Source organism: Panicum virgatum, chromosome 3K (genome assembly GCF_016808335.1).
Source record: "Panicum virgatum strain AP13 chromosome 3K, P.virgatum_v5, whole genome shotgun sequence".
NCBI classification, from domain to species: domain Eukaryota; kingdom Viridiplantae; phylum Streptophyta; class Magnoliopsida; order Poales; family Poaceae; genus Panicum; species Panicum virgatum.
The window spans coordinates 1,638,223-1,663,579 of record NC_053138.1 but is presented as its reverse complement, the minus strand read 5'-3'; the positions used below and the strand labels follow the sequence as shown (position 1 = coordinate 1,663,579).

Below are 25,357 nucleotides of genomic sequence, written 5' to 3'. Positions count from 1 at the left end.
GTGCAGAGCTTAGAACTTGCAGTTGAGTGACAGGGACGTCTTCAGGTTGGCAGAACAGCAGATACACTTCCTGAACCGTAGGAAAATATAATTTCGCTGTCATCAATATTGCACTATGGACAGGTTAAGTTTCGGTGTCGTGTACGGTAGTACTAGTATATCATACTATGCACACCTCATGAAAATGCGGGGCTACTTGTGAAGGATCGGATTTGGTTGATGATGGACGAAGCTGCCAGGAAACTTCCTCTCATGCGTTTTGTAAAGTTTCAGGAAACTAACCTGACGGCGACGTACTGTGCGAGGTACAGACAGCAGCGTGATCTGAATCTGACTGAAGCCTTCTTTATATCTTTACCCGTAAATCCCGTAAATAAAAAAAACGTCACATCGAATATTTCGACACATGCATAAAATATTAAATGAAGTCTATTTACAAAATTTTTTGCATGGATGGGCTGTAAATCGCGAGACGAATCTAAGAAGCCTACTTAATCCATGATTTGCAACAGTGATGCTACAGTAACCATCCACTAATTATTGATTAATCATAGATTAATTAGTATTATTAGATTCGTCTCGCGATTTACAATCCATCTGTACAAAAAGTTTTATAAATAGACTTCATTTAAGATTTGAACGCAAAAATTTTTGCGCTGGAACTAAACACGAACTGACCTTGGTGAGCGTTTGGAAACTCATCAGAAATTTCGGCTGCGTTACAGCTGCACTGCCTCCTTGAAAACTGCAAAAGCCAGCAGCACCCACAGACAGGATCGCACCCACCAGATAGTACTAGCCTAAGCAGTTGTTGAGCTGTAAAGTAAATGTCCGTGCTTGCCAATGCCTTTGTTCGATTCAGGCTCGTCAGTACTAGTCTACTAGAGTTCGCTTCATGTTGGCAAGGATCAAAGGTAAGCAACGCATCTAGACCGTGTTTGGTTAGGAATTGATGAATTTTTTTTCATCTTTGATCACTAATTAGAAATATTAAATAAAATCTAATTACAAAAACACCTCCACAACCCCGTGTAAATCGCGAGACGAATTTAATGAGGCCTTTGACCGCACGATTAGAGGTTGGTTACTGTAGTATTACTATAGCAAATCATCAATTAATTATCGTCATTAGATTGGTCTCGAAAAGTTACACACATCTCTGAAAAGATTTTGCAAATAGACTTCATTTAGTACTCCATACGAATATTTATTTTTTTTGTGTAATTTTAATTTGACGTCTAACCAAACACAGCCCTACTTCCTCTTGGAGTATTGGTAAACACTACTGTTGGAGTATTGGTAAACACTACTGGTGTCTGCCTGCCATAAACTCCACTCGTCTAGCATTCCAGAAGCGGTGCATGGCCGTAGCTGACTCCACAGTATTATATGTGCAGAGACATGTGCTAGAGAATTTTGACCATTAATTTCTAGTATTAAATGAAAATAATTTGCAAAACTAACTCCACAACCCTTTGCTACTTCACCAAAGAAATCAAATGAGATTTTTTACCGCATGATTAGAAAATGGTTATTGTAGTATTACTATAGCCAATCACGGATTTTTTTGGCTCATTAGATTTGTCGCGCAAAATTGCACTCATCCGTGAAAAGATTTTGTAAATAGACTTCGTTTAGACCTCCATGCATGAAAGATTTCTCGAGTACTGTTCATAGCACAAAACAACCAAACTGGGCCCATCGTGTTGTAACTTTTTTTTTAGAAAAATGCCCTTGTTGTGGATAGAGAGAAATGGTAAATTTTTATCCATAAAAAAGGCAAACACAAAAGGGGAAGAAAACAGAGCCCAATCAAACGTACTAGGGCTAGCCACCAACTCTACTCAATCCATCAAATCGAAATTGCAACTTTTGTGCTATTCTGCACACGGTTCGAACGACACCACACACTACCGCAACAACTCCACGCCCAGGAGCTCCCAGCTGACCTGCTACCATGACGACGCCTATCGCGGATGGATGTGGCCAAACAAAATTTCTTCAGCCATACAACACATACAAAGCGATATATCCTGCGGCACCTGTTCTCGCATACCCAGAAGACGATAAGTGATAACACGCACCACATGATCAACAGACAAGATGCTACTCTTTCAAATATCATATGAAATCATGCACCCCTCTTCAGAAACGATGAAATCAAGCACTTGCTGACTTGCAGAGCATATCATCCGTATCGTATTATACACAGAATATTACCACAAAAGAACAACTGAGACATTAACAAAAATCTAACATTCTATAATCTACATGAACATCCATCACAAGGGGGTATTTCAACACATTGCAAGCAATTTAGCCGCAGGGCGTGAGCTTCTTGTTGCCAGCACCACGAGGGTTGTCATCCTTCCAGTCGTCCCAAGCTCTTGCTTTTGCCTCCTCTGCATCCTCATCCTCTTGGGCTGAGCTAGTACCGTCCTTGTGCCATGCCGAGTTTGCTTCTTTGATCATATTTGCGGTTCTTTCTTGCCATTTCTCCATCATTTTCATTTCACGTAAACCAGCTTCTTCTATGCTCATTGTTGGCAGCCTATATACGATTCAAGCGATAGGATGGGTATTCAGGTTAGCACCAACTCCAACAAAGCTCCACGAAACACCAAAGCATGGAGGATGTAGGATAAATCAAGACTCCAGAGGTGTAACTCAAATTTATCAGTACGATATTGTAACTTAGGAGTGTTTTCCACTAGGAATTGTGGTAAATAGTGGTCGTTCCATGTTCACCAAAAACAAGGTTATCATTAGCAGACATGCGCAGTATAGAAAACACAAACATTGCAGTGTTTCCGGTGTATAAGACTTTAAGACGTACCTGTAACCAGGCTGGAAAACTTGTGCTGCCATTCTTTCCCTTTCACTGGTTAGTCCTCCACCAACAAGACTTGCAGGTCCAAATATCAGGGGTTGGTGTTTGTGCTCATGAGCTTGTGAAACACTTGCTCTACCTTCAAGGACGTCTTGAGCAAATGTTGCGCAAGTGATTGGATCAGCTGGTTTGGAATATGGTGCACGGTTTGCAGCATTATGGTGCCATGCTTCAGCTTTTTGTGTACGCTCGTCAAGCATTTCACGAGCAAATGCATTCCCATCCTACAGAAATGGAAAAGTTACTACAGGCAAAATTTCTGTTTAATTATAGTAATTGCTTTTTGGGGTAGAAAATCTACTGGATTATATGTTGAGAAAGGATCACTTTTAGACATTTTAATAGCCATGGTTTCTTCATAATTATGCACAAACTAGTCAACAACCAGATTCACACCATATGAAATATTTTTTATATTTTCCCAAATAAAAAAGAACTAATCGGATGGACTATTTCCAGTGTCCTGTAGCAGTTCCCCAATCATAAGAAAACAAGCTATATGAAGAGATGCCCAATCAGAAGACATCACATCTTCGATTAAAATTTGGCAGATGCTGTGTTGAGAACCCAGCTACTGTAATTCCTATTCCAACATTTTTTTTCTCAAGGCTGCATACAAGTTGAAATTTGCTCATTATATAGTTGAAAATATATCCCATCCAAATTGTACAAAGCAGAAATTATATGCATTAATCATATTTGTGTGAGGCATCATAGCCTGAGAACCCCACATTCTCAGAAGAAAAAAAAATCCTAAATATGATCAGCCTAAGATTGTACTGACAAGAAATTGCCAAATCACTATCATTAGCATTACCTTTTCCTGTCTTTCCTTTACTGCTAGAAGCATTTCTTCTTCCTTCTTTAGCATGTCCAGAAGATCAAAGGCCTACATAAGGAATAACAACAGATCTATTAGTGCTTAAATACGATGAATATAAGTACTGCAATTTGAGAAACAGAAACCCTCTAAAATCAGCTTATGTAACATTACTTGCCGTAGAAAACTAACCTTGCAGAGAGCCAATGAGATAGTAGCTAACCAAGCCTGCAACATGGTAAAAGTAAAATAGAACCAGAGCACATGTTCCGATTAATTATAAAAATGAAGTGCGAGGTAATAGTACAAGCTCTGGAAGCACACATTAATAAGATATGAAAAGTGATCAATTCTGAAAAAAAAAAAATTAGTCATGCCAATTTAAGTAGCATATGAAGAATAAGGATTAAAATTTGAAGACATTGCATTGAAGATTTGTTTATTCTATGGGATGAATTTATAGTTGCTATGTGTCAAGTGTCACCAGAGAGAACAAGATCCTTCATCGTGGGCTTGGTATGCACTAAAAAGAGCATCACAGGGTGTGTGGTTGATTTCCTGCAGGTAATTAAGAACTAGCTGCATGCCTGCATGCATCGAATCCATAAGGTTCCCTAATCCCTACAAGCATCCCTCATGTCAAATGAAAATCCCTTCATCTTCTAGAATGTCACAGCTCATGTTAATTAGAAATATTAAATAAAATCCTTCCTGTCATGAGGAGCAAAGCTATATTTTCTAGTATATCACAGCTCATTTTAATTGGAAAAAATAAAGCAAAGATATATGTTCTAATATGCTGAATATAGAAACCAGAATAAACATATGATTCAACACAGAACACCTTCCAGGTGTAGCATGCTAACCTCTCTTTCTTCCTCCCCATCATCCTCCAAGGCATCTTCCTCCCCAGCTTCAGCAGGAGCAGATAAAGCAGCTGCCCTCAATGAGCGCCCACGCCTTTCTTTTCTCTCTTTAATCTCTTGGAGCTTCGTTTCTGCAGCTTTTTGACGTCTGAAACGGGCAATCTAGGCTCCAGAAATACGAAACAGGGTAAATTACAGGAGGTTAACCGAGTCGAAAACATGTCAGAGTAAACAGATTTTGCAGGCTCAATGGAAGGATCCAGTACGTATTTATTTCTATCTAGCTTTTCTACTATAGACTGCAAACTGTATATGCTAAGAGCCGAAAAAAGTAATTAGTGTCACCTTCTGTGCTCTTCTGTTTGCCGTAGTATCAGGCTGCTTCTGTCTAGATAATTCAAGCTCATCCTCTGGAATAAGCTCTAGTGCTTCACATAGAGCAATAAACTCCTGTGGAACATAAAAGCAGTGATTCGTACATAAGGAATGGATGGTGTGCTGACAAATGAATCAATTTGGCAGGGAAGATTGCTAACCTTCAAATGGTTCTGTGATGCCTTAAGAATCGGGATCCTGTCCTCCTGTGCGATCTTCTCAGTCATTTCCCCTAGGTAGTATGGGACCTAAATTCCAACAAGGATCATCTGAGATATATAACCAAAGTAACAATTGAGTTTGTGAAACGCTGAAAAGGCTGTAAGTTTCCTAGCATTGCTGCGATCCAAGCTGCACTGATAACTGACTAGCCGTCTAGTGTCATCTATGGCCTGTTTCATGAACTTGTTCACGGAGCAGAGGGAGGGAGGGGAGCATACGAGAAGGTATTTGAGGTTGGCGGTGGAGACGTCTTCCTTTGTCTCGTTGGTGGAGAAGAGGCCGAGCTTGCTGACCATCTCGTCGCAGCGCCGCAGCAGCTCGACCCCCTTCCGGATCCCTTCCTGCCCAGCGTAAAAAAATCAGAGCACGTAATAAGCACCACTCGCCCCCCGAGAGCCCAGTCTCCTGGCGCTTATGAGAAGGACGAAGAGGCGATCCGGAAGAGGGGGGGGGGGGGACCTGGTCGAGGGCGGAGCTGGAGGCGAGGCCGTGGAGCCGGGACGCCCTGTCGAAGAGGGCGGGGAGCGGGAGGTCGGCGTCGTCCTCCGGCTCTGGATGGAGGCGCATCTGCGACTGCATCTTGTTCCCGACCTCCTCCACCTCCACCATTTCGATCGATAGGGGGCAAAACCCTAGAGCCGGGCGGAGTCGCGGGGAGGAGGGGAAGCAGAGGAGAGAGGGCTCGCGTGGGGAGGGAGGAAGCAGAGAAGAGCAGAGCAGGAGGCAGCCGTCGTGGGCGAATCGGCTCGCTCTCGCTCCTGCAGGGAGTATAAGGGCATCCTAGTGTAGGTCATAAGCTTTTTATACCTTATACATAATAGGAGCCGGTCCTAAAATAATCCTAAGCTCAAAAAAAGTTAAGACCGGACCTTAGTGAATAAAGTAATCCGAGGAAGGACACTGTTGTGAGCGGCCAATCAATGGTGTGCTGGCCAAGGGAGCTCGGACGAAAAAACTGACTGTATGCAAAGACTTTTTTTTACTGCATGGTAGGACCTCATGACTGTGCCAGGCCCACCATAAGACCGGCACCAGCACTATACACTGTTGATGCCCTAACGGATGGTCTCCCCGTGTTCGGAGACACGGATAGGGACACAAAGCGGAGACAGGGAAGCCGTAACCGTTCGGGTGGACCCAACCAAAGCCCCGCTGCCACGTTTTTCTAAGCCAAAATTGGATGCTAAAAAAATAGTTTTTGCCACGAGGTAATAATTTTTTTATCCCGCACACGCTACAATTTAGTGTTAATTTACCGCTAAACATTATAATATATATAATAATATGTTTTTTCTCAAAGAGATATCAACATATTTATAAAAGATAATTATTCTTTTACCTTTTCATATCAAGATTCTAGTAAATAAAAGGCATTCGGTCCCACTCTTCAACAGCTTTCTCCCACCCGTGGCGACGACCTCCTCCTCCTAGATCCTCCACTCGCCGTTTCTAGACCTCGGGGTCCCGCTTTCGGCCGCGGACCTCTGAGAGGCCGCCTACAAGGCGCTGGTCGTGACCTCTGGCACCACCGGAGGGAAGCCGCTCACCTACATCCCCCAGTCCTCCTCGGTGGCGTGGCATTCCAGCCATGTCTGCGTCCTCGGCCTCGTCTATCTCGCTCCAGCGCTCTCACACCCCTGCGGAGTTGGCAGCATGGCGCATTTCCGCTCGAAGCCCTTCTTGGTGGCGTTCCCACTCATCGATGCCGTCATCGAGGGTGCTGACGCTAGTGGCGTTCTCTCCCGCGATGAGTTTCGGAGCACCAGGGCTTGGATCGTCGAGCTGCTCAACCTCGCCGAGATCCCAAGTAGGAGAGGGCGGGAGAGGGCTAGCTGCGGTGGGTTGCGAGAGCACGGCGAACTCTAGGGTGCAGGTGCAATTTTAATTTGAGGCCTAGGGACATCGGGAGTCTGCAGCATAGTCACCAGAAATGTGGTACGATGCCCACATTTTCATGTCGGGTTCGTTTCTGTACCGAAAATATGGGTACATTTTCGTTCCAATATGTTAATCACTCTTAAATAATGTACCACGTTTCGCGTCCCTCTTGATCTATCGATTCGAGAACTTTTATTACTGTGGTCTGCACGTGTGATCCTATTTGGATCAAACCAGGACAGGAGACAGAGAGGCAGGCGTAAAATCAACATTTCGCGCGGCTTCTGATTAAAAAGAATATAATATTAAATATGATGTTCCACATCTAATTACCATATTTATATGTGGTGATAGCCAGGATATCTTTTTCCAATGTCATGTGACAAAAGCAACCTTTTCCAAGTATATCCACCGGCCAATTTTGCCCATTTTTAAGGCATGCTCGTGACAAGCTTCCCCAAAATCTCGATTCCCGGAGTGAGTTCGCGCCCCTCCACTCCACCACCGTTCCCAAATGTCCTCCGGACACCATCTCGCCGTCGCCGCCGTCGCCGCAGTGCTATTCCTCCTCTCGCCGCCGCCGCCTTGCGCGGCCGACCCCGACGACGAGCGCTGCCTGTCTCACCTCCACCAGTCCCTCTCCGACCCCTCCGGCGGGCTCCGCAACTGGACCAAGGCGGCGTTCTCGGCGCCGTGCGACGGCGTCTTCTCGCACCTCCAGGGCGTGACCTGCAACAACGGGCGCGTGTACAAACTCGCCCTCCCGGGGCTCTCCCTCGGCGGCGCCATCCCGCCCGAGCTCTCCAACTGCACCGGCCTCCAGTCGCTGGACCTCTCCGCCAACGCGCTGTCCGGCGCCATCCCGCCGGAGCTCTCCGCGCTGCTCAACCTCGCCGTGCTCAACCTCTCCTCCAACGCGCTCTCCGGCGCCATCCCACGGGAGCTCGCCGGCTGCGCCTACCTCAACGTCATAGATCTCCACGCCAACCAGCTCTCCGGCCCCATCCCCGACGAGCTTGGCCTCCTCGTCCGCCTCTCCACCTTGGACGTCTCCGACAACCGCCTCTCCGGCCCCATCCCCGTGCTCCTCGCCAACCGCACCGGTGGCGGCACGGCGGCCGTCGGGACGGCGAGGTTCAATGCCAGCTCGTTCGCGGGGAACAAGGGCCTGTACGGGTACCCGCTGCCGCCGCTGCGGAAGCGGGGCCTCTCCGTGCTCGCCATCGTCGGCATCGGCCTTGGAAGCGGGCTGCTCAGCCTCGTGCTCAGCTTCTCCGCCGTCTGCCTGTGGCTCCGCGCCACGGACCGCACGGCCACCACCCCCGGGGAGGAGGGCAAGATTCCCCAGCTCATGCCGGACTACTGAATTCATCCATCAAAGGAGGTTGCAACTTTGGACTTGGGGATGCCTTGCAATTGAGCTGAACCACATGGATTTATCTATCATCTTGGCATGCAACAAAGACTCCATCTTGGGCACATTTCAACTAGTAGATTCGTGATGCCAAGGATATTGGATCCTGGAACGGGGGGTGTCGGGATCAGAGCAGAGCAGACATCCTTTTGGTGCAGTCAGGGTGTCAGTATTGGATCGAGTACTGTAGTTTTTAATTACTGATGATTTTTTTTGGTTTTTTTACTTGGACTGTTTGGTGCAGCTCCTTCTGATTGGGTGTTTTTAGATCCCAAACTTTTCAAACTTTCCATCACATCGAAATCACATCGAAACATTAAATATAGCAAATGACCCATGTATGGAGTACTAAATGTAGGTAAATAAAAAAATTAATTGCATAGTTTTGATGTATGTTGCGAAATAAATTTTTTGAACCTAGTTAGGTCATGGTAGGACAATATGTACCACAAACAAATGAAAAGCGACATAGTGGGCTATAGTGTTTTTTCAGCGCTACAGTGTTTTTTCATGGGAACTAACACACAGCCATTGTGTTTATGCTGACTGCTGAGGAATAGTTTTCTGCACAGAACTGGTTTGTTGCTGCCTCCACTAATTCTCCTTGTTCTCCCCAGCGGCGGCGAATTCAGAATTACTTTCAGATGGGGTGGTGTGCTTGTTCTGTAATCTATTATTCTAGATTGTTTGTGCTTATGAGCTGGTTTTTCAGCCTCTTTTTGCTAAAAAACACTCTCTCCCCAAAGCAATGGATTGCTTTCATGTGCTGCTTCTGTGAGTGGTGCTGCTCCTGTGAGTGGTGCTGCTCCTGTGAGCATGTGATGGAATGAATGATCGAGTTAGTGGAATGCGCACTGCCACCGCCCACCAGTAGTGCTCTCTTTTTCCGCTGCTTTATTGTTCTGCCAGCAGCAAAGCAGCATGTCGCATGTTGATTGGGGCCTGTTGCTCTTGCACCTTCACCGTTTGCTTTTCACTGCCAAGTGGGACCGATGGATGGCTGTTGCCTGCTGGGCTAACCCGGCCACGAACTCCTCTGGTGCGTCGTGTTCGTGTCATCGTGTCAGGCTCAGGTTGCGTGGCTCAGTACTTCACATTGGCGTCAGCGACCGCGGCGGCCGGAGACTTGTCCGGCGTCAAGATCTGTGGGCGGGCCGCCGTAGTCGGAGCACCTCGGCCGCAGGCCGGCGCGTTGTCGTCGGGGCACGGCCACATGGGCAACTGCGTAAGCTTTTGGTGGCCAATTTTGGGGAGACAGTAGAAAAAAAAGGGGCATGGAAGGTTCACCTTGGAGAAACTTCACTGGGCTTTAGAATTCATGAACAGAGCTAATGGAGAAGTATAACCAGGTGATTAGGTGAACTACCTTTGCCTTGGAATGGCATGCTGCAGGTACAACAGAAGAAAACCAAAACCACAGCTCCTTAAGAGCGGCAGCACAACTCAAACATCTATTCACACGTACCAATTTGCTAGCAGCCACTGACTGCACAAATCAAAAGGTACAAACTATTCATCTCCCAACAAAACGCGGCGATTTCGCCACTCGATCAAGAGCCACCCTCTATGCCCTGACCTTTTTTGGCAGGCTCTAGGTGTGCGACGGACGCCATTCTCTGTTCCTTCCTCTATGATCCTGCCAGCTGCTTCTTTGGTGGTGGTGCCCTTCCTCCTGGTTCCTCTGTTTATTGTTCCTCTGCTGGAAGTACCCGCCGCAGTTCCGTTTCCTTCCAGATGTGTGACTGGGATCCTCATTCCAGTATCTATTATTGTTGGATCCACCATAGAAGTTATTACTCCTGTTGTTTGATGCGTACTGGTTATTGCTCCAGCCGCGCCAACTAGGCTCCTCCAGAAAAGCACCCCAACCGGAGTTGCTATTACCCCATTTACAAGATTCATCTTTCCCTCCCCAAATCGCGTTGGCATCCCAGTCCCACTTATTCACTTCAGCTGGCTTTTCTACATAGATGTCCCAGTTTCCAGACGTGCTCTGAGTACACTTGTTATCTGCCCCGGCATTGCCCGATCCAGTAGCCGGGGTTGAATTATAATCCGAGTCGAATGGTAGCCGTACCTTATCCAGGTCAGCTACCAACTCAGGGTCAACTTTGCAGCAGTGGTCGACCTTATCAATGTACACATCAGGGTCTGGCAAAGGAATATCAGAAGGTTGGCCATGATAATTAGCCCAGAACCTTGCCTTTGAATTCTGAAAATTCTCAAAGGCTCCTGAATCATCCCATTGCTCAAGATTATTGTATACTGAAACATATTGCTTGTTTTCGCAGAACCTCCACCAGGAAATGTTGCCGACATAACTGCAGAATTCCCTTTCCCATAATGGGACTGAGCAGTGCTCGTGTCCTGCATATATGGAAATAAATGTTAGAATTTTATGGAATTGTCGTGGTAATGAAGGATGATACAGGATTTGCAAGCCTACTGCATTCAGCAAACTGACAAAAAAAATATTTTACAGCTAGATTGATCAGTACTCTGCTGTGTAAATTTGGAAGATACCAGATTGAAATTTTAGATTGAGTTCAATAACCTGGAAGAGAAAATACTTTTTGTTTCAAATTATTGATAAGGGTAGAAACTGAGTACCCCAGAGGCCCAGAGATAAAATTTGTTCCAATCATCCATGTTTACAACCGCAGAGGAGAACATATCAATATATAAAGGAAGATAAATTTAGAGGCTATTCTGTGCTCATTCAAGACACCTAAGTCTCCAAGTTATCTCCTGTATTTGTTAAGTAGCAACGTAATACCGCAATCTGAGAATTAAAAGGTTGCTGTTCTATCATTCTAGTTTTATTGGCACTCTACCTTTACGAATTACTGGGAGGGGATGTTCTTTCCAAGTTAAGCTGACTTTTGAACCAGTAGTGCTGATGAAATGTTGCTGGCCCTTTTGTTCTAAAAATTGATAAATAGAAAAATACAATAAACTCTGAAATAATGGACAATTACTCTAGTTAATGAAACCTAAGCATGATGTAATATATTCATGGCAATGAGAAGTTTGCAAGACTGAAACTGGAGAGTTGAAATCAGTTCAAAGGAAGAAGACCAATACAGGACAAAAGCTATGATGCCTAGAAAGACACACAGGTACTTTGTTTCCCATGCTTGTTCTGTTAGAAAAGCGTTTCTACTATATCGAAGTTCTGGTGTTATGTGCTGATGTTATCCTGTAACTTTATATTGATTTCAACATAAAGTTGGCGCCTATCCTACTTGGTCTGAAAAAAATAGACAAAACCATAGTGGATGAAGAACATTAAATTTCCTATGCCATCTGAATTTTTTTTGCACCTTTTCTTATGTTCATGGCTTACATTAATAAGGCTTCCTGAAACATAATGTAGGAACTTGTTTGCCAGCTTGCAAACTGGTACATTGGTGATGGCGGGGGTATTCCCTATCATTTTCTAAAATTAGTTTCACTTTTTCCTATTTGATCCTCACGAATTCTGTCAGTATTGAGAATGGTAAGGAAAAACCTAACTTTAAAACCAAAACCATATCCCTAAAGGCTAAAACTAAGCCTATCCATATAACCCAACATTCTAGGATTACTAGCTTCAGAGCCTATATAAGGTGCTTCTTTCATAATCCAAGCCGCTCAAGCTAGGATATAAAATCAGTAATTGTATGGATGGTCTTGCACTTCCTCTGCATTCATACGAATGAAGATCAATGGCACGGGAGAAACATTGAGCAGTTATATGCATAGTATGGACAGACCTTGGTTGCTTAATCAGGAAGGGACTAGACTACTAGAGACTAGGCATTTCAATAAAGTGCACAAAAAGGAGAAAGTAATCAGGAAGGGACTAGACTACTAGAGACTAGACATGAATTGAGCCATGAATCCGGAAGATCCCAGCAGTTGGACCAATATAAAGGGTGAAATAAATGGTTGTATTGTAGCTAATTAGAAATGGGTACTGGGTAACATTCAAAATCTTAAAGTCAGACAGACACCATGTATGGGACAATGGCAATACTTTCATTGTCAGGCGTACAGATGGACCTCAGTTGCTTAATCAGGAAGGGACTAGTGATGAGGTGTTTCGACAAAGTGCACAGAAGGACAAAGTAATCAAAGATAGCGCGCAAGGCGTGAAGTGGGCCATGAGTCCGGATGATTACAGCCATTGGATCTATGTAAAGGGTTAGATGCACGGTTGTACTGCAGCCAACTAGAAGGGGCAATGGTTCAGAAACTTAAAATCAGTGCACTGCATGATTTGTACTTCCATGTGTCTTCAAAACATTTTGTGTTAACTTTCCTCATTAGTCATTACCAATTTGCACACCAGATATAAATTATTGTTGGGACACATGATACACTACGCAAAATGAACAGTGGCCAGAAAGCACAGCCTGCAATTGCAGTATGGCAGTACCACCCTTTTCCAATTTCCCCAAGAGGAATGGCTATCTACAATATTCAGGTAAAGCTAGCATTTTTTTTTGACTTCATTGTACTGCAATGGCAAGAACAGTCTAGACAGATGAGAAAGCCTAAAGCAACAGGTTAGTCTGCATCAGCAACTCTGATTTTAAGCTCTATAATCAGTGACAGAGGTTACCGAATCTCTGTTCCACAAGAGATTACGTGACGATATAACCCAAATCAGAAGAACATGGGAATGAGAACGATAGGCATCCGTCCGTACCGTAATCAGGCGGAGGGAGAGGTGGGTGCGAAGGGCGGCGGGAGCGGTCCGGCCCCCTCCTCACATACCGCGACCGATTCCAACCCCCCATCGGGAGGAAGAAGAGGAGGAGGGCAAAACCCCCCAACTCAACGATTCGCCGAAGCTCCCGAGCCCCGGCGGCACCAAGGCAAGGCAACCCAATGGCAGGCAGTCGGACGCCCCCAAGAACTAGCTCCCGACGCGCAGGCTATGAATCCATCGCGCTGTGAGATTGGGGCGCCTTCCTTCGTCGGCGACGGCGTGTGTCCGGAAGTATGTCGACACAGCCGGGAGCGGAGAAGGCAAGCGGAGAGCTCCGCGGCGAGTGCGCGAGGTAGAAGAAGAGACGCCAAGAGGAAGCTAGTCCGACTGGAATGCCTTCTTCGGGCGTAGTTTCTAGGCCAGAGGCCCGTCAAGGCCCAGCATTAACTGGGCCAGGAATATCTAGGCGAGTCACCCTCCAGTTCCAATCTCGCTGTCACCGTTGCTTCTCCGCTCCGCCCACCATGCTCTCCGCCATGGCCGCGCGCCCCGTGATCGCGAGCAGCTCACGCCGCCCTCCTCTCCCAGCTCAGCCTGCAGCTGCTGCTGGTCCTTCCTCTTCCCCTGGTACGTCTGTGCCCGCCGCTTGCTCGGGCGCCATTATCTGATTATTCCGCCTCTTCCTTTTTTTTAATGTTTTTGTTTGCCCATACAGCGGCTCGTGGAGTCAGATCGGGGGCGGGAGCAAAGCGCTCTCTCCTTCGGCCGTGCCCTATGCCGCTGACGTCCGTGGCAGGTAGCTCCGAGCTTCCCTGTTCCCGACTTCCTCGCATGCTTACTTCGGTTGCAGTCTGTTCGATGGAATGACCGTGACTGATATGAAGGCGCTGGTTGCAGTGGGGAGTTTGGTTGCCGCTGGGGCCGCTAATGCTGCCGAGCTATTGGATCCTCTGGTTAGGAGAATCACACGCGCCTTCAAATATCTTACATTTTCACTGTTTAATGTTCAGTCAGGAGTTGTTTGATCCTGATTACCTGTATCAAGTTATGATTACAGCATGGCTAATCTGTCAAGAGATTATTATCATCCATTGCATAAGCTGTAGCATGTCTCACTTGTAATGTAGTCAATTTATATCTCTTGTTCTTTCTTTTTTGCATCCATTTGCTTCAACTTCCATTACAGTGATATATTTATTGTGCATTAATCCCTGCAAACTGCTTGCTTTTCACCAGCACGGATCATCAGAACTTCTTTTGGCCGATCTTGGCATTGGAGATTGGTTTGGGGGTTTGCTGTTTTCTGCTGGACAGCAGGCTAATGAGGCTGTTCAGGATCAGCTATCTGCTCTTAGTTTCTCTAGGTCTGTTCTTTTTCACTTCTGTTAACTTCTTGTTGACATTTCTACTTCCTTGGCATTTTCAATTTTTCTGCCTATTGCCTATTGCTCGCATCTCTTATGTCTCACCTTTACCTTTACCCTCCAGCTTGGCAGTCATTTTTGGTGCTGGACTTGTAACTAGTTTGTCTCCATGTACACTCAGCGTTCTGCCATTGACCCTAGGATATATAGGTGAATATAGTGGTTATCGTTTCTGATGGTTATTCATCTTCAGAATTTGTCGTCACTGATGACTCTGACATAGTTCTTTCTTCATGAACTTCTAGGTGCATTTGGCTCTGGAAAAAGCCGAACCGAGGTAATTTAAGATGAATGAACAAGTGATTCTGTTCCGAAAACTTACCTCCACTGAAGCACTTAGTTGGGTTATTAAGCCTAGCATCTGTAACGATTAAAGGTTCATTTCCAGCTGGATACTTCCCTTGATATAATTACTGGTATGTGAGTATGTGACATGGCTTTTCCTATCTATTAGGTTATCGGAAATTCAATAGCATTTTCATTAGGACTGGCAACAACCTTAGCTATTCTTGGTGTTGCTGCTTCGTTTGCTGGAAAGGCTTACGGTCAGGTTGGACAAGGACTCCCAGTGGCTGCTTCTGGATTGGCCATTATCATGGGACTGAACCTTCTGGAGGTAAATCACTGCAAAATAAAAATTTGGATAAACTGGAGCATGTCAAAGAAAATTTCTTCCTGCATCCTTTCCTTAAGTTAAATCATTTATGAGAAGATTTAATACCTGTATTTCTTGGTTTCTATTATATCAGTAGTTTGTTTGGATACACTGATTGTAGTGGCCGTTCATTCTGATGAAAACACATTTACGATTTTTATCTTGTGTCCATATTATTGGCACATAAATTTCGCCATAATGTTTTATTTTCATGTTATTATGTATTTAACAGGTAGTCGAGCTGCAACTTCCCTCATTTTTCAGCGATTTTGACCCTCGAGCTGCTGCTGCTAACCTCCCTTCAAGTGATGCCACCTGACATCATCGTTTATTTCTTATTGAAAAAAATGCTAATATGCATATCATTATTGTTTCTTTTTACTCACAAACAATATATTTCTTTTGTCACTTATTTTATATTATGTCAGGTGTACAAGCATATCTTGCTGGTCTTACATTTGCATTAGCAGCATCACCTTGCAGCACACCTGTTCTTGCTACCCTTCTGGGATATGTTGCCACTTCAAGAGTATGTATTATTGGATACATAAGTTGTCTCAGTAGTCAAAAGTTTATTACTGTTGTTAAACTTCAACACAGTGGAAGACACTGTAAAAAAATGTAAAATTAGTAAATCACATTCTGCCATGCAGTACTTTTTTTTATATATTTTATGCTTCCCCTAGCTTCTGTCTTTCGGAATGATGAGGATATACTGTCACAACTTCAACCTTTTTCTTTCAGGACCCCATTATTGGAGGAAGCTTGTTGTTGACATACACAACGGGCTATGTTGCGCCTCTTCTTATTGCAGCTTCTTTTGCTGGAGCGTTGCAGGTATGGATGCTGTCCATTTCTTCGTGCCCCACCTATTCAAACAGGATTTGAACCTTGAATTGCTCTCAAGACTGCTCTAGACTAATAGACCAAATGTGTTTATTCTCTTTTATGCCCCTCATAATTAACTTGGTTGCCTTGTGTAGAGTTTGCTGTCATTCAGAAGATATTCAGCATGGATAAACCCAATCAGGTACCTACTTCATACTGACGTTTGAATATTTTCTCTTAACAAATAAATGTTGACCTGAATATCCATTAGCATCTTGTGCTTTCTAGTCAAAGTATTAATAGCAAGTTATCTAACTTTCAGACTGCACACTCTGTCCTTGCATAACCACTCTGAGTCTACGTCAAAAACTAGCTAACTTGATTTACTCTTGGGATTTGGATATATAGATTGTCTAAAGAAACAACACGCGTGAAATGACATATGCATCCTTTTTTCGTAACTACTGACCTGATGTAAAGATCATATCAATTACTCCTTCCAATACTCTTTCCTTTACTAGGGATACTTCTTGCACTAACATTTTTTTCGACAGTGGTGCATTTCTACTTGGTGGAGGTGTCTACACCCTTCTGGACAGGATGTTTCCTGCAACGTCAATGGCAATGTAGGACATTGTTGGAGACTGCAAGACAACAGTCCATTGGACATGTGATAGCAATGTCTTCAGATGTACAATAGGTAATGATCAAACACTAACAGAGTGTTGTTGGTTCTCTCTACAATGTATAGGCGTGTAAATGATTCAAGACAGCCAAGGCATCTTTACCTCATAAGTCTGTACGGGCCTCAATAATTGGAGGTGTACCCTGGAGACTGGAAGGATTGATATAATACATGGAAATCCATATATGCGTATGTACCTAAGGATCGGGTTTTGAACCAATGACCAAAATTGGTTATCAGGGCATGTGGCGGGCCCAAATTCAGTGGTCAATTCCTTTGCAATTCTTTTTCGTCAGTGTATTTTCTGTAGGGTACAATATTGCAGAATACTTCTGTTAATTGTAACAATTTGACATGATATGGTAATCAGACAGTTAATATACAATCAGCTTTATGGGCGTCAACGACCAAATACCTTCTGGTTTAAATTTTTTGCACAGAGGTGATGCTGAAAATAAGTGAGGCGATGCATGACTTATCCTAATGCAGATATGTGGAGAGATGAACATCGAATGGTTTCTGGGTCTAGGATGCTTTATTTACCGTGCTTCCACTACCATTCAAGCATGTGGCTTGTGGTGCACAAAACTGTTTTATCCGCCCATAATAGTTTTTCCCCCTTATAACCATCATTTTTGTATACAATCCTTTCAAAATAAAGATAGCCCAACCAATCATTAAAAAACAATCTTGCTCAATCTGGGGGACTTCAACATGCTGCTGGGTGCTGGCTGTCACATTCAACATCTCTTTACTCCTTAGATTTAGTCAAGCTCTGTCAAGCATCCAAGAATTTAAGCACACTTAATCTTCTCACACATAAATTCCTAGCCCGACTTCCTTTGGATCGGTTTCTACCATCCAGGAAGGCCTGCCAATTCAAGTGGATGAACATGTTTAGCTCAAACAAAACATGAGTCGGAACATTATGTACTGTTTTTTAGGTTGGTAAAAGAGAAATCACTTGTTCATCACAAAGTTGCTTGTCCCTCGAGATGCACGCTCTAGAAGAAGCTTCCTTGCTTCGACTGCTATTCCCTCTGGCTGCATTACAGCAAATTGAGATAGTTTAGTTTGGGGGAACAAAGCTCCCATGTAAATCCACCTTTCCTTTCTTCTTCCTTTCAAGCATTACTAACCTCTTCCGGAAACCAAACACCTGGCTGGGTGTTGCCCTCAAGAACCGCCAAAGCAAATGCAGCTGTTGCAAAGCCCACTGATCTGAAAAATTCCAATATAGCATGCTTAGATGCAGTAGAGACAGTATTCCTGATGGTAACTTCTAACGGTGTAAGATAATACAAAGAAAACTAAAATCTGAACCAGATATTTTCCCAGGTTTAAACAAAAAAAATGGAACGGAAGGTTTCCACAGGATGATGTTGTAAATCAAAGGAAACCATCATTTCATATTGTGTTGTGCTTTGACAAATGCGAAGCTTCCTAATTGCAAGTAATCAGATAGTTGGTGGTGACAATGTTAAGATTATAATGCTAGATATCAATTACGTATTGGGTGTCAAAAATGCTCAATGTTCATGCTTTTGTACTTACACAGATAGCTTCTTATGAGTAAATAGTCCAATGGTATTCCGGCCATTTGAACAGTCCAAGTCTACCTGCAGAAAAAAATTAAATGAACTGGATCAGGCAATGATCATTAGCGGTCAAGTACCATTCCTCACACACATAAAGAACTTACTCTCATGGAGACACGCTCTCCTGCAATGCCATCAATTGTTCGGACCAAAGGATCAACTGACATGACTAACTTTTGAACCTTATTTTTATCCCTCAAGAACTCCTGGAAAGAGAAAAATGGAGTCACACTGAGGTCAAATTAACTCCAATTCAATAAAAAATATCGGTTATGTATACGTTCTGGATTCCAGTCGAATATATATCGTTTAATCTTAATACAAGAATTACTGGTTAAATGTTGTAATTGCTGAAAGGCAGATGCTAATAGCTATTTGTAACCTCCATTAATGTTGTTAGTACTGATAAATATAACTAGAAGAAGGGTTCGAATGAATTAACTTGATGATGCATAATCTGAGAAAAAAGACATACAACAGGTAAGAAGTTTGCGAAAGCCTGCATTCCCCAATTCCAGAAAAAAGGAGAAGTACCAAATCGAGCACTGACGGTTGGTACGCCTAAAATCTTAAAGGCGCTCCTCACTTCAGGCAAATTCCTGGAATCAGTAATGTAGTGTCAAATCCATTTGCTTCTTTTTGTGGTTATATTGGATCTCTGTTTTCTCAATTATAAAATATGGAAAGGTAAAAATTGGCGAAAAGTACTTACAATAAGTAAACATTTTTCTTTCTGACCCCCTTTCCAAAATCAATGTTCAGAGCTCCACTGTAGGGCTTCAGTTTGATTTCTTTTCCTGGTTTAGTAATAGAAATAAGAATGACTTTAAGATTTCTCGGACCACCAAAGGCGCACTAAGGAAGTAGTATGAAGTACCCTTGTTGTATGCAATTACATCCTCCCCAAGAAGCAGGAAACTTGTTGTCAGTATTGTTGGACCCGCACCACCAGAACCTGCAGTATAGTAAAAGAATCTAGAAAAGGGATTTAGCAACATACAACATAGGCATGGATGCATCAAATAACTTGCTGCTAGCTTCATAAATCATGGAACCGTGGTTGAAAGTGATTCGTACAATGCAATGCTTATGCAGGTATTTTGAAGATAACATAATTATTCGCGTATCAATTAGGAGAGGGGACATATCATTGCAACAATCTAGTTACTATATGGCAGCACAAAAAATTAATCCAACAACTACCCTTTTTAAATACACTGTATTTTGATATTTGGTTTTGTGTAGACAATGACAAACTCTAACCTTAGTCTTTCCGGTTCGCCATCATTTTCACTTCTTGCAGCATCGACAAGTTCAGCAGCCATCACTGTCAGAAGAGAACAATACAGCACATTAATAAATTCTGAAAAGTCAAGATACTTATCCCTTCTGGATATGAAAAATATTTGAGTGCTGCATTCCAAACTAGAAGAGCTAGATCCTGGACAACAGAAAGAGACAAACAAAAGGCTAATATGAGGAACTGTATTGAGGGAATGTGGAGACCATTGCTCACTCCAGGATATATGCCGGCAGTAGTAATAGCTGGGACACCAGCGGATTTCGCTTGTTCATGGAAACCTTTTGCTCTCCAGGAATAGTCAGTGTCGTCGCAAACATCGATGTATGCTGTCTGTTCAGTAAAATATTTGAAGTTGTGCCATCCAATAGCATTTGCAGGTGATTAAGTAAGACACCGCTCAATCTAATCAGGAAACTTAATTAACACAATACTTATATGAAATTGAGTTGAGCCTCAAAAGCTTGGCATGTCACTGCTCTACCTTTGTAGATATCGCTGCCTGCAATACGGTGCAGTCCTCCGCCCTTTGGAAAGGCCCAGCAGTATGGACAACTAAATCCACGCCTGTGCAGGGAGATTTAAAGGTAGTTAAGCCTAAAGTAGACATTATTGGTTAGCAAAAGTTTGGAGCTTTGGAAGAACAACTCGCAGTATAGGAGGCTGCTGCATTAGCGTTACTAACCTTGTAGCGCTTCCTCCAACATTATTACGTCGCGGGTATCAACTTGGACAAACTCAGATCGCTCTCCGAGTTTAGACGCGAAGGATTCACCTTTTTCCCTGCCCATCAGCAAGCAGCGGTTACGCAACCGGAACAGAAGAGGATATAGAACGAGGCAATGGAACGGAGCAGAGGATGAGAGGAGGTGGGGATCGAGGCAGAGGCACCCCACCGGTTCCTTCCTCCGACGAGGACGCTGAGGTTGGGGCGGAGCTTGGAGAGCGCGGTGACCGTGGAGCCCCCGACGCGGCCGGTGCCGCCAAGCACGAGCACGCGGGCGGTCCTCGAGGAGGAGGACGACCTCTTCACCTGGGCGGCAGCGTCCCTGGTGGAGGGTGCGGCGGCAGGAGACGCGCATGCTCGGACCATGCCCATGGCGGCCATTCGGTGGGCTTATCGCCTAGGCAGGCTGCTGCTCGCTCTGACGGAGATGTCAGATGTGGCGAAGCGTTGCTAGAACGACCGACATGTCAGGTGTGTGGTCGTTAGCAACTCCCGGTCCGGTCCGGCCGCGGTGGCACCATTTCCTTCCTTGCTTCTGCCTGCAGTCGAGCGAGGTCGCAAGCAAGTGGCAGCAGTAGGTGGGCGGCTGGGCGCGTGAGAGGACGAGCTCAACGCTGAACTGCGCGGGGCAGGCCACCACGTACGCCTACAGTTCCTGCTCCCCGCTGCCCCTTGGCTTCGATTTGCTGGATGAGCCGACGAGGAACCAGAGAGGAGAGAAGATAGCGCCAATTTCGGTGGGAGTGTGGTAAGAGTGTCATGACATTAAATTTGCTAACATATATTAATAGTGTGAAGAGAGAGAAGAGATGAATGTCATGAAATGTGAGAGGAGTGTCATGGTGACGACCCTCTACTGGCACAGTTCTTAAGATTTCAGTCTAGATAACTGTGTCGATGTCACTTCCACTGAGACTGGTCTAAGAATGCACATGAAACTTGGGCAGACTCTAAACCACAAATATCTCTGATGAGAGTCAAAACAAATCTCGCCACTGGACACTTAAACAAGATGTAATCAACTGTCTCTCTCTTCACAAAGTTTGCATTCTTCTGGGCCCGCCTATTTTCTTTTCTTAAGCTGGACCGCTGGTTGAATTTTGTCATGAAAGGCCATCCAAAGAAAAAATTTGATCTTCAGGAGGATTCTGCATTTTCAAATTTTCATCATGAGTAAAATGCACTGTAGGTCCTTAAACTACTTCTCCTGTTCTGTTTAGGTCCATGAACTTTGAAAATGCATTTCTAGGTCCAGGATCTATTTAAGTGAGGCATGGAGGTCCAAAACGTCATTGACCTGCTCTGACCAGCTACGTGGATCGCCAAGCTGGCTCTGACGTGGACGTGGTCTGTGTGTTGGCATCTGACCAGAGACAAAAAATAAAGAAAAAAGTGCAAGTAGGCCCTCCCATCCCGACCCCTCCTTACGCTCCCCTGTTCTTTCGTCTTCCTCAGCGACGAGGCGGAAGGGGGCGATTAGGGCGGCGGCGATCGGCGTTCATCGAAGATAGTGAGGGGCCGGCGGCAGTGGATGCTCGCGAGAGGATCTGAAGGGAGGCAAGGAGGGACCAGTCGTGGCACTTGAAGCGCAGCGATGGCGCCGCGACTGCGGCGGAAAGGAGAACATGCGCCCGTGTATGGTGAGTCGATTAAATCCCCAATCTTTGAGATTAGTTAGTTGTCGGTTGAGTGTTGGTACACGTAGATCATGTATTTGGTGGAAATTTTGGGTATTTGGTCGATTTCAGGAAGATTGTTAGGGTTTTGGTTGAGCCGTGGGGTTTTGTGGAAGGTTGTGTTCATGATTCATGTGCAATTTTATGTAGGTTCTGGTAGTGACGAGTTCACAGTAGAGGTCCGACATGGCGGGTTTTTTGTTGGGCATGGCCAGTTGAGGAGCTACGTGGATGGGAAGGTTTCTTGGTTCGATTATTGTGAGTTAGAGACATGGTCTCCTTTGTGGTTTGATGATTTCATAGAGCAACTTGGATATGAGAGGACTGAAAGCATGAGGATTTACTGGCAGTTACCTGGGAAGGATGTGGCTGATGGATTAAGAGTGATTTCCAATGACTCAGACACTAATGTGATGGTGTCAGTTGTAGATAGGGTCAAGAACCTTGTGGTATACTTTGATCATGATGACAACATTGCAGCCTTGGACTTTGATGATATTGTAGTGAACCCAGTTGCTGAGTTGCCCAAGGTACTGAGCCCTCACAAGGTGCAGTATGTTCCAAAGAAGGTGGATGAGAAGCTACCAAATTTTTACAGTGATGTACCAACCACTAGTAGAGGCATGGTAGATGATGAAGGAAGTGATTCAAGTGGTGGTGGTGATGATGGCAGTTCTGAAGACTCAGATTTCGTGGACAGTGACTATGAAATTGATGCAGATGATGATGACTTATTTGTTAAGAATGTTGATGTGGGGGTGAATGATGAGGGTGCAGCTGTGAATGCATCATCAAGTCAAGGTGCTGATGATGATATTTGTATAGATGAGGACTGCTTGGATCTTCCAGATTCTGAGGATGAAGGATTAAGGTTCAAGTCTTGGTCTGCAGAGGACTTAAGTAATCCAGTGTTCAAACCAGGGATGGTGTTTCCTTCAGTTGAGGTTTTGAGGAAGGCAATCACTGAATACAGTGTGAAGAATAGGGTGCAGATAAAGATGCCAAGGAATGATAGAACTAGGATAGAGGCTCACTGTGCTCCAGAATGTCCATGGAGGTTGTATGCTTCCCATGATAGCAGGGCCAAATGTTTCATGGTCAAGACATATCAGAGTGAGCACAACTGTCAAAAGGAATTTGTTTTGCAGAGATGCACTTCCAAGTGGCTAGCAGAGAAGTACATTGAGGTGTTCAGAAGTAATGATAAACTGATTTGGCAAACTTTGCAAAGGTTATACAGAGAGAATGGAATCTAACCCCAACTAGAACCAAGTTGGCAAGAGCTAGGCTTATTGCTCTGAAGAAGGTCCACGGAGATGAGGAAGAGCAGTACAACCAGTTATGGGATTATGGGCAAGAGCTAAGGAGAAGTAATCCTGGGACATCTTTCTATCTCAATGTAGTGTCTAATCATTTCAGCACCTGCTATTTTTCATTGGATGCATCCAAAAGGGGATTTCTAAGTGCATGCAGGCCCTTGATATGCTTGGATGGGTGCCACATAAAGACCAGAACTGGAGGAATTCTATTGACTACAGTAGGTATTGATCCTAATGACTGTATATATCCCATTGCAATGGCTGTGGTTGAGGTAGAGTGCAAGGACTCATGGCTGTGGTTCTTGAATACATTGAAGAGTGATCTTGGAATTGAGAGCACTTATCCTTGGACTGTAATGACTGATAAACAAAAGGTAATCAGCTAATCCTCATGCTTGTACTCATAATTGTACTCATGCTTATACTCATTGTACAGGGTTTGATCCCTGCTGTGGAGCAAGTCTTTCCAGAAGCAGAACATAGGTTCTGTGTTAGGCACTTATACTCCAATTTCCAGCAGCACTTCAAGGGAGAGACACTGAAGAATCAGCTATGGATGTGTGCAAGATCAACCACTATGATGGATTGGAACACAAACATGGACCAAATGAAGACATTAAATGCAGCTGCCTACACATGGTTAGAGAAGATGCCACCAAACACATGGGTAAAGGCCTTCTTCTCTGAGTTCCCTAAATGTGATATCTTGTTGAACAACAGTTGTGAGGTGTTCAACAGATACATACTGGAAGCAAGGGAATTGCCTATACTCTCTATGTTTGAGAAGATCAAGTGTCAAATGATGACTAGGATTGTGAACAAGCAAAAAGAGATGGCAGAAAAGTTCCAAGGTCCCCTGTTCCCCAAAATTAGAAAGAAAATTCTGAAGAGGTATGAATGGGCCAACTTGTGTTATGCACTGCCTGCTGGCCAGAGTGTGTTTCAAGTAAATGAGAGGTAGAATCAGTACATTGTTGAATTGGCCACCCAACACTGTGATTGTAGAAGGTGGGACCTAACTGGGATACCATGTAACCATGCTATAGCTGCCTTAAGACATGAGAGAATTCCAGCTGAATCAGTTGTACCAAGTTGCTATTCTGTAGAGAGTTTCAGAAAAGCGTATGAGTTCAACATTTGGCCATGCAGAGACAAGAGAGAGTGGGAGCATGTTAATGGGCCACAAGTTCTAGCTCCAATCTATGAGAAGAAAGTTGGGAGGCCCAAGAAGTCAAGGAGAAAGCAACCTCATGAGGTCCAAGGAAAACATGGGCCTAAAATGACAAAGCATGGAGTGGTGATGCATTGTAGGTACTGTCAGTCCGATCAACACAACCAGGCAACATGTGAAATAAAGAAGCTAGGCTTGAGACCCAAACAACCAGCAAGAAGGAAGGCCCAAACAGTCCAGGAGGAAGGCAATGCAACATGTGACATGGTAAGTCTCAATGAGTCAGACAACATGTGTAACCACATATCTTCTGATTGTCTTCTAATTCTGTGCAGGAGGACATCCAGCAAGAAGTAGGTAGTTCCCAACTTATGTCACAACTTAGTTCAACAATGATGAGCCAGATGACTGCTGAAGGATCACAATCTAGCAGGCTTCTTCTGCATCATGGACCATTACCTGATTCTGAATTTGTTCAGAACAACCGTCCAAGGGCCAGACCTGGAGTCCCATTAACAACATCAACCAAGGCTGGGAGGCAGGCTGCAGCAGCAAAGAAAGGGAAGGCCTCGAAGAAAAACCGTCAAACTGGTGGAGATGGACAGGAATCATCCAAACAAAGGAAGGCAGCCAAGACAAATACCAAGATTGGTGGAGATGGACAGGCACCAACTAAGAAGAGGAAGCTAGCCAAGAAGTAGACCTAGCTTACAGCATCTGTGACCAGCTCAAATCTTTTGTGACCTTTTGTGGTTTGTCTAACCTGCTGTCGTGGTTGTACAGCAAAACATTAGGCTGTGAACTCTAGTTTCT

General features: G+C 44.4%; 6 protein-coding genes across 10 annotated transcripts; 3 read left to right on the top strand and 3 right to left on the bottom strand.

The window, feature by feature from the left end:
• Positions 1–2,119: 2,119 nt before the first annotated feature.
• LOC120696667 (PP2A regulatory subunit TAP46) lies at positions 2,120–5,929 on the bottom strand. Its single transcript, XM_039979643.1, has 9 exons — positions 5,633–5,929; positions 5,392–5,514; positions 5,113–5,199; positions 4,922–5,026; positions 4,577–4,738; positions 3,903–3,938; positions 3,708–3,779; positions 2,837–3,114; positions 2,120–2,551 (listed from the first exon to the last, which is right to left on the bottom strand). Exons 1-9 carry the CDS (start codon positions 5,780–5,782, stop codon positions 2,317–2,319), a joined length of 1,248 nt encoding a protein of 415 aa, XP_039835577.1. The 5' UTR covers positions 5,783–5,929; the 3' UTR covers positions 2,120–2,316.
• Positions 5,930–7,443: 1,514 nt separating this feature from the next.
• LOC120696666 (receptor-like protein 44) lies at positions 7,444–8,813 on the top strand. The gene has a single exon (XM_039979642.1). The coding sequence runs from the start codon at positions 7,566–7,568 to the stop codon at positions 8,415–8,417; it is 852 nt and encodes a 283-aa protein (XP_039835576.1). The 5' UTR covers positions 7,444–7,565; the 3' UTR covers positions 8,418–8,813.
• A 940-nt stretch (positions 8,814–9,753) lies between these two features.
• LOC120696665 lies at positions 9,754–13,585 on the bottom strand. 2 transcript variants are annotated; one of them, XM_039979639.1, is made up of 2 exons: positions 13,159–13,585; positions 9,754–10,832 (listed from the first exon to the last, which is right to left on the bottom strand). In XM_039979639.1, the coding sequence occupies exons 1-2, from the start codon at positions 13,247–13,249 to the stop codon at positions 10,057–10,059; spliced, it is 867 nt and encodes a 288-aa protein (XP_039835573.1). In that variant the 5' UTR covers positions 13,250–13,585; the 3' UTR covers positions 9,754–10,056. The 2 variants fall into 2 exon arrangements, with proteins under 2 accessions (XP_039835573.1, XP_039835575.1); XM_039979641.1 differs by lacking the exon at positions 13,159–13,585 and adding an exon at positions 11,020–13,136.
• A 29-nt stretch (positions 13,586–13,614) lies between these two features.
• On the top strand, positions 13,615–17,157 carry LOC120696664 (cytochrome c-type biogenesis ccda-like chloroplastic protein 1). Its single transcript, XM_039979638.1, has 12 exons — positions 13,615–13,788; positions 13,877–13,957; positions 14,059–14,114; positions 14,398–14,525; positions 14,650–14,735; positions 14,831–14,862; positions 15,040–15,201; positions 15,473–15,545; positions 15,669–15,769; positions 15,985–16,077; positions 16,224–16,270; positions 16,623–17,157. Exons 1-12 carry the CDS (start codon positions 13,686–13,688, stop codon positions 16,696–16,698), a joined length of 1,038 nt encoding a protein of 345 aa, XP_039835572.1. The 5' UTR covers positions 13,615–13,685; the 3' UTR covers positions 16,699–17,157.
• Positions 17,158–17,266: 109 nt separating this feature from the next.
• Positions 17,267–20,985, bottom strand: LOC120696663. 3 transcript variants are annotated; one of them, XR_005684268.1, is made up of 13 exons: positions 20,548–20,964; positions 20,337–20,434; positions 20,136–20,218; positions 19,858–19,984; positions 19,615–19,678; positions 19,229–19,306; positions 19,064–19,148; positions 18,827–18,950; positions 18,456–18,557; positions 18,308–18,372; positions 17,893–17,974; positions 17,718–17,797; positions 17,267–17,624 (listed from the first exon to the last, which is right to left on the bottom strand). XR_005684268.1 is itself a non-coding variant. In XM_039979637.1 (13 exons), exons 1-13 carry the CDS (start codon positions 20,757–20,759, stop codon positions 17,567–17,569), a joined length of 1,278 nt encoding a protein of 425 aa, XP_039835571.1. In that variant the 5' UTR covers positions 20,760–20,963; the 3' UTR covers positions 17,267–17,566. The 3 variants fall into 3 exon arrangements, 1 of the variants encoding a protein (XP_039835571.1); XM_039979637.1 differs by having other exon boundaries at positions 19,229–19,326; positions 20,548–20,963; XR_005684267.1 differs by having other exon boundaries at positions 17,270–17,624; positions 18,308–18,385; positions 19,229–19,326; positions 20,548–20,985.
• Positions 20,986–23,300: 2,315 nt separating this feature from the next.
• On the top strand, positions 23,301–25,135 carry LOC120696661. Of its 2 annotated transcripts, XR_005684266.1 has the most exons (3): positions 23,301–23,747; positions 23,810–24,811; positions 24,880–25,135. XR_005684266.1 is itself a non-coding variant. In XM_039979636.1 (2 exons), exons 1-2 carry the CDS (start codon positions 23,631–23,633, stop codon positions 24,332–24,334), a joined length of 642 nt encoding a protein of 213 aa, XP_039835570.1. In that variant the 5' UTR covers positions 23,301–23,630; the 3' UTR covers positions 24,335–25,135. The 2 variants fall into 2 exon arrangements, 1 of the variants encoding a protein (XP_039835570.1); XM_039979636.1 differs by having other exon boundaries at positions 23,810–25,135.
• The last annotated feature ends 222 nt before the right edge of the window (positions 25,136–25,357 follow it).

Excerpts from the sequence above, each read along its gene's own strand:
- LOC120696663 (XM_039979637.1), bottom strand. The coding sequence starts at position 20,759 with ATGGCCGCCATGGGCATGGTCCGAGCATGCGCGTCTCCTGCCGCCGCA. Across the intron at positions 18,951-19,063 it reads AAGAAAAATGTTTACTTATT|GAATTTGCCTGAAGTGAGGA; the intron begins GTAAGTACTTTT and ends TACTGATTCCAG. Across the intron at positions 18,373-18,455 it reads GAGAGCGTGTCTCCATGAGA|GTAGACTTGGACTGTTCAAA; the intron begins GTAAGTTCTTTA and ends TTTTTTCTGCAG.
- LOC120696661 (XM_039979636.1), top strand. The coding sequence starts at position 23,631 with ATGGCTGTGGTTGAGGTAGAGTGCAAGGACTCATGGCTGTGGTTCTTG. Across the intron at positions 23,748-23,809 it reads TAATGACTGATAAACAAAAG|GGTTTGATCCCTGCTGTGGA; the intron begins GTAATCAGCTAA and ends CTCATTGTACAG.
- LOC120696665 (XM_039979639.1), bottom strand. The coding sequence starts at position 13,249 with ATGGGGGGTTGGAATCGGTCGCGGTATGTGAGGAGGGGGCCGGACCGC. Across the intron at positions 10,833-13,158 it reads TCTCCCTCCGCCTGATTACG|GACACGAGCACTGCTCAGTC; the intron begins GTACGGACGGAT and ends CCATATATGCAG.
- LOC120696666 (XM_039979642.1), top strand. The coding sequence starts at position 7,566 with ATGTCCTCCGGACACCATCTCGCCGTCGCCGCCGTCGCCGCAGTGCTA.
- LOC120696667 (XM_039979643.1), bottom strand. The coding sequence starts at position 5,782 with ATGGTGGAGGTGGAGGAGGTCGGGAACAAGATGCAGTCGCAGATGCGC. Across the intron at positions 5,200-5,391 it reads CCAACCTCAAATACCTTCTC|GTCCCATACTACCTAGGGGA; the intron begins GTATGCTCCCCT and ends GTTGGAATTTAG. Across the intron at positions 4,739-4,921 it reads CAAACAGAAGAGCACAGAAG|ATTGCCCGTTTCAGACGTCA; the intron begins GTGACACTAATT and ends TCTGGAGCCTAG.
- LOC120696664 (XM_039979638.1), top strand. The coding sequence starts at position 13,686 with ATGCTCTCCGCCATGGCCGCGCGCCCCGTGATCGCGAGCAGCTCACGC. Across the intron at positions 13,789-13,876 it reads TGGTCCTTCCTCTTCCCCTG|CGGCTCGTGGAGTCAGATCG; the intron begins GTACGTCTGTGC and ends TTGCCCATACAG. Across the intron at positions 14,115-14,397 it reads CCGAGCTATTGGATCCTCTG|CACGGATCATCAGAACTTCT; the intron begins GTTAGGAGAATC and ends GCTTTTCACCAG.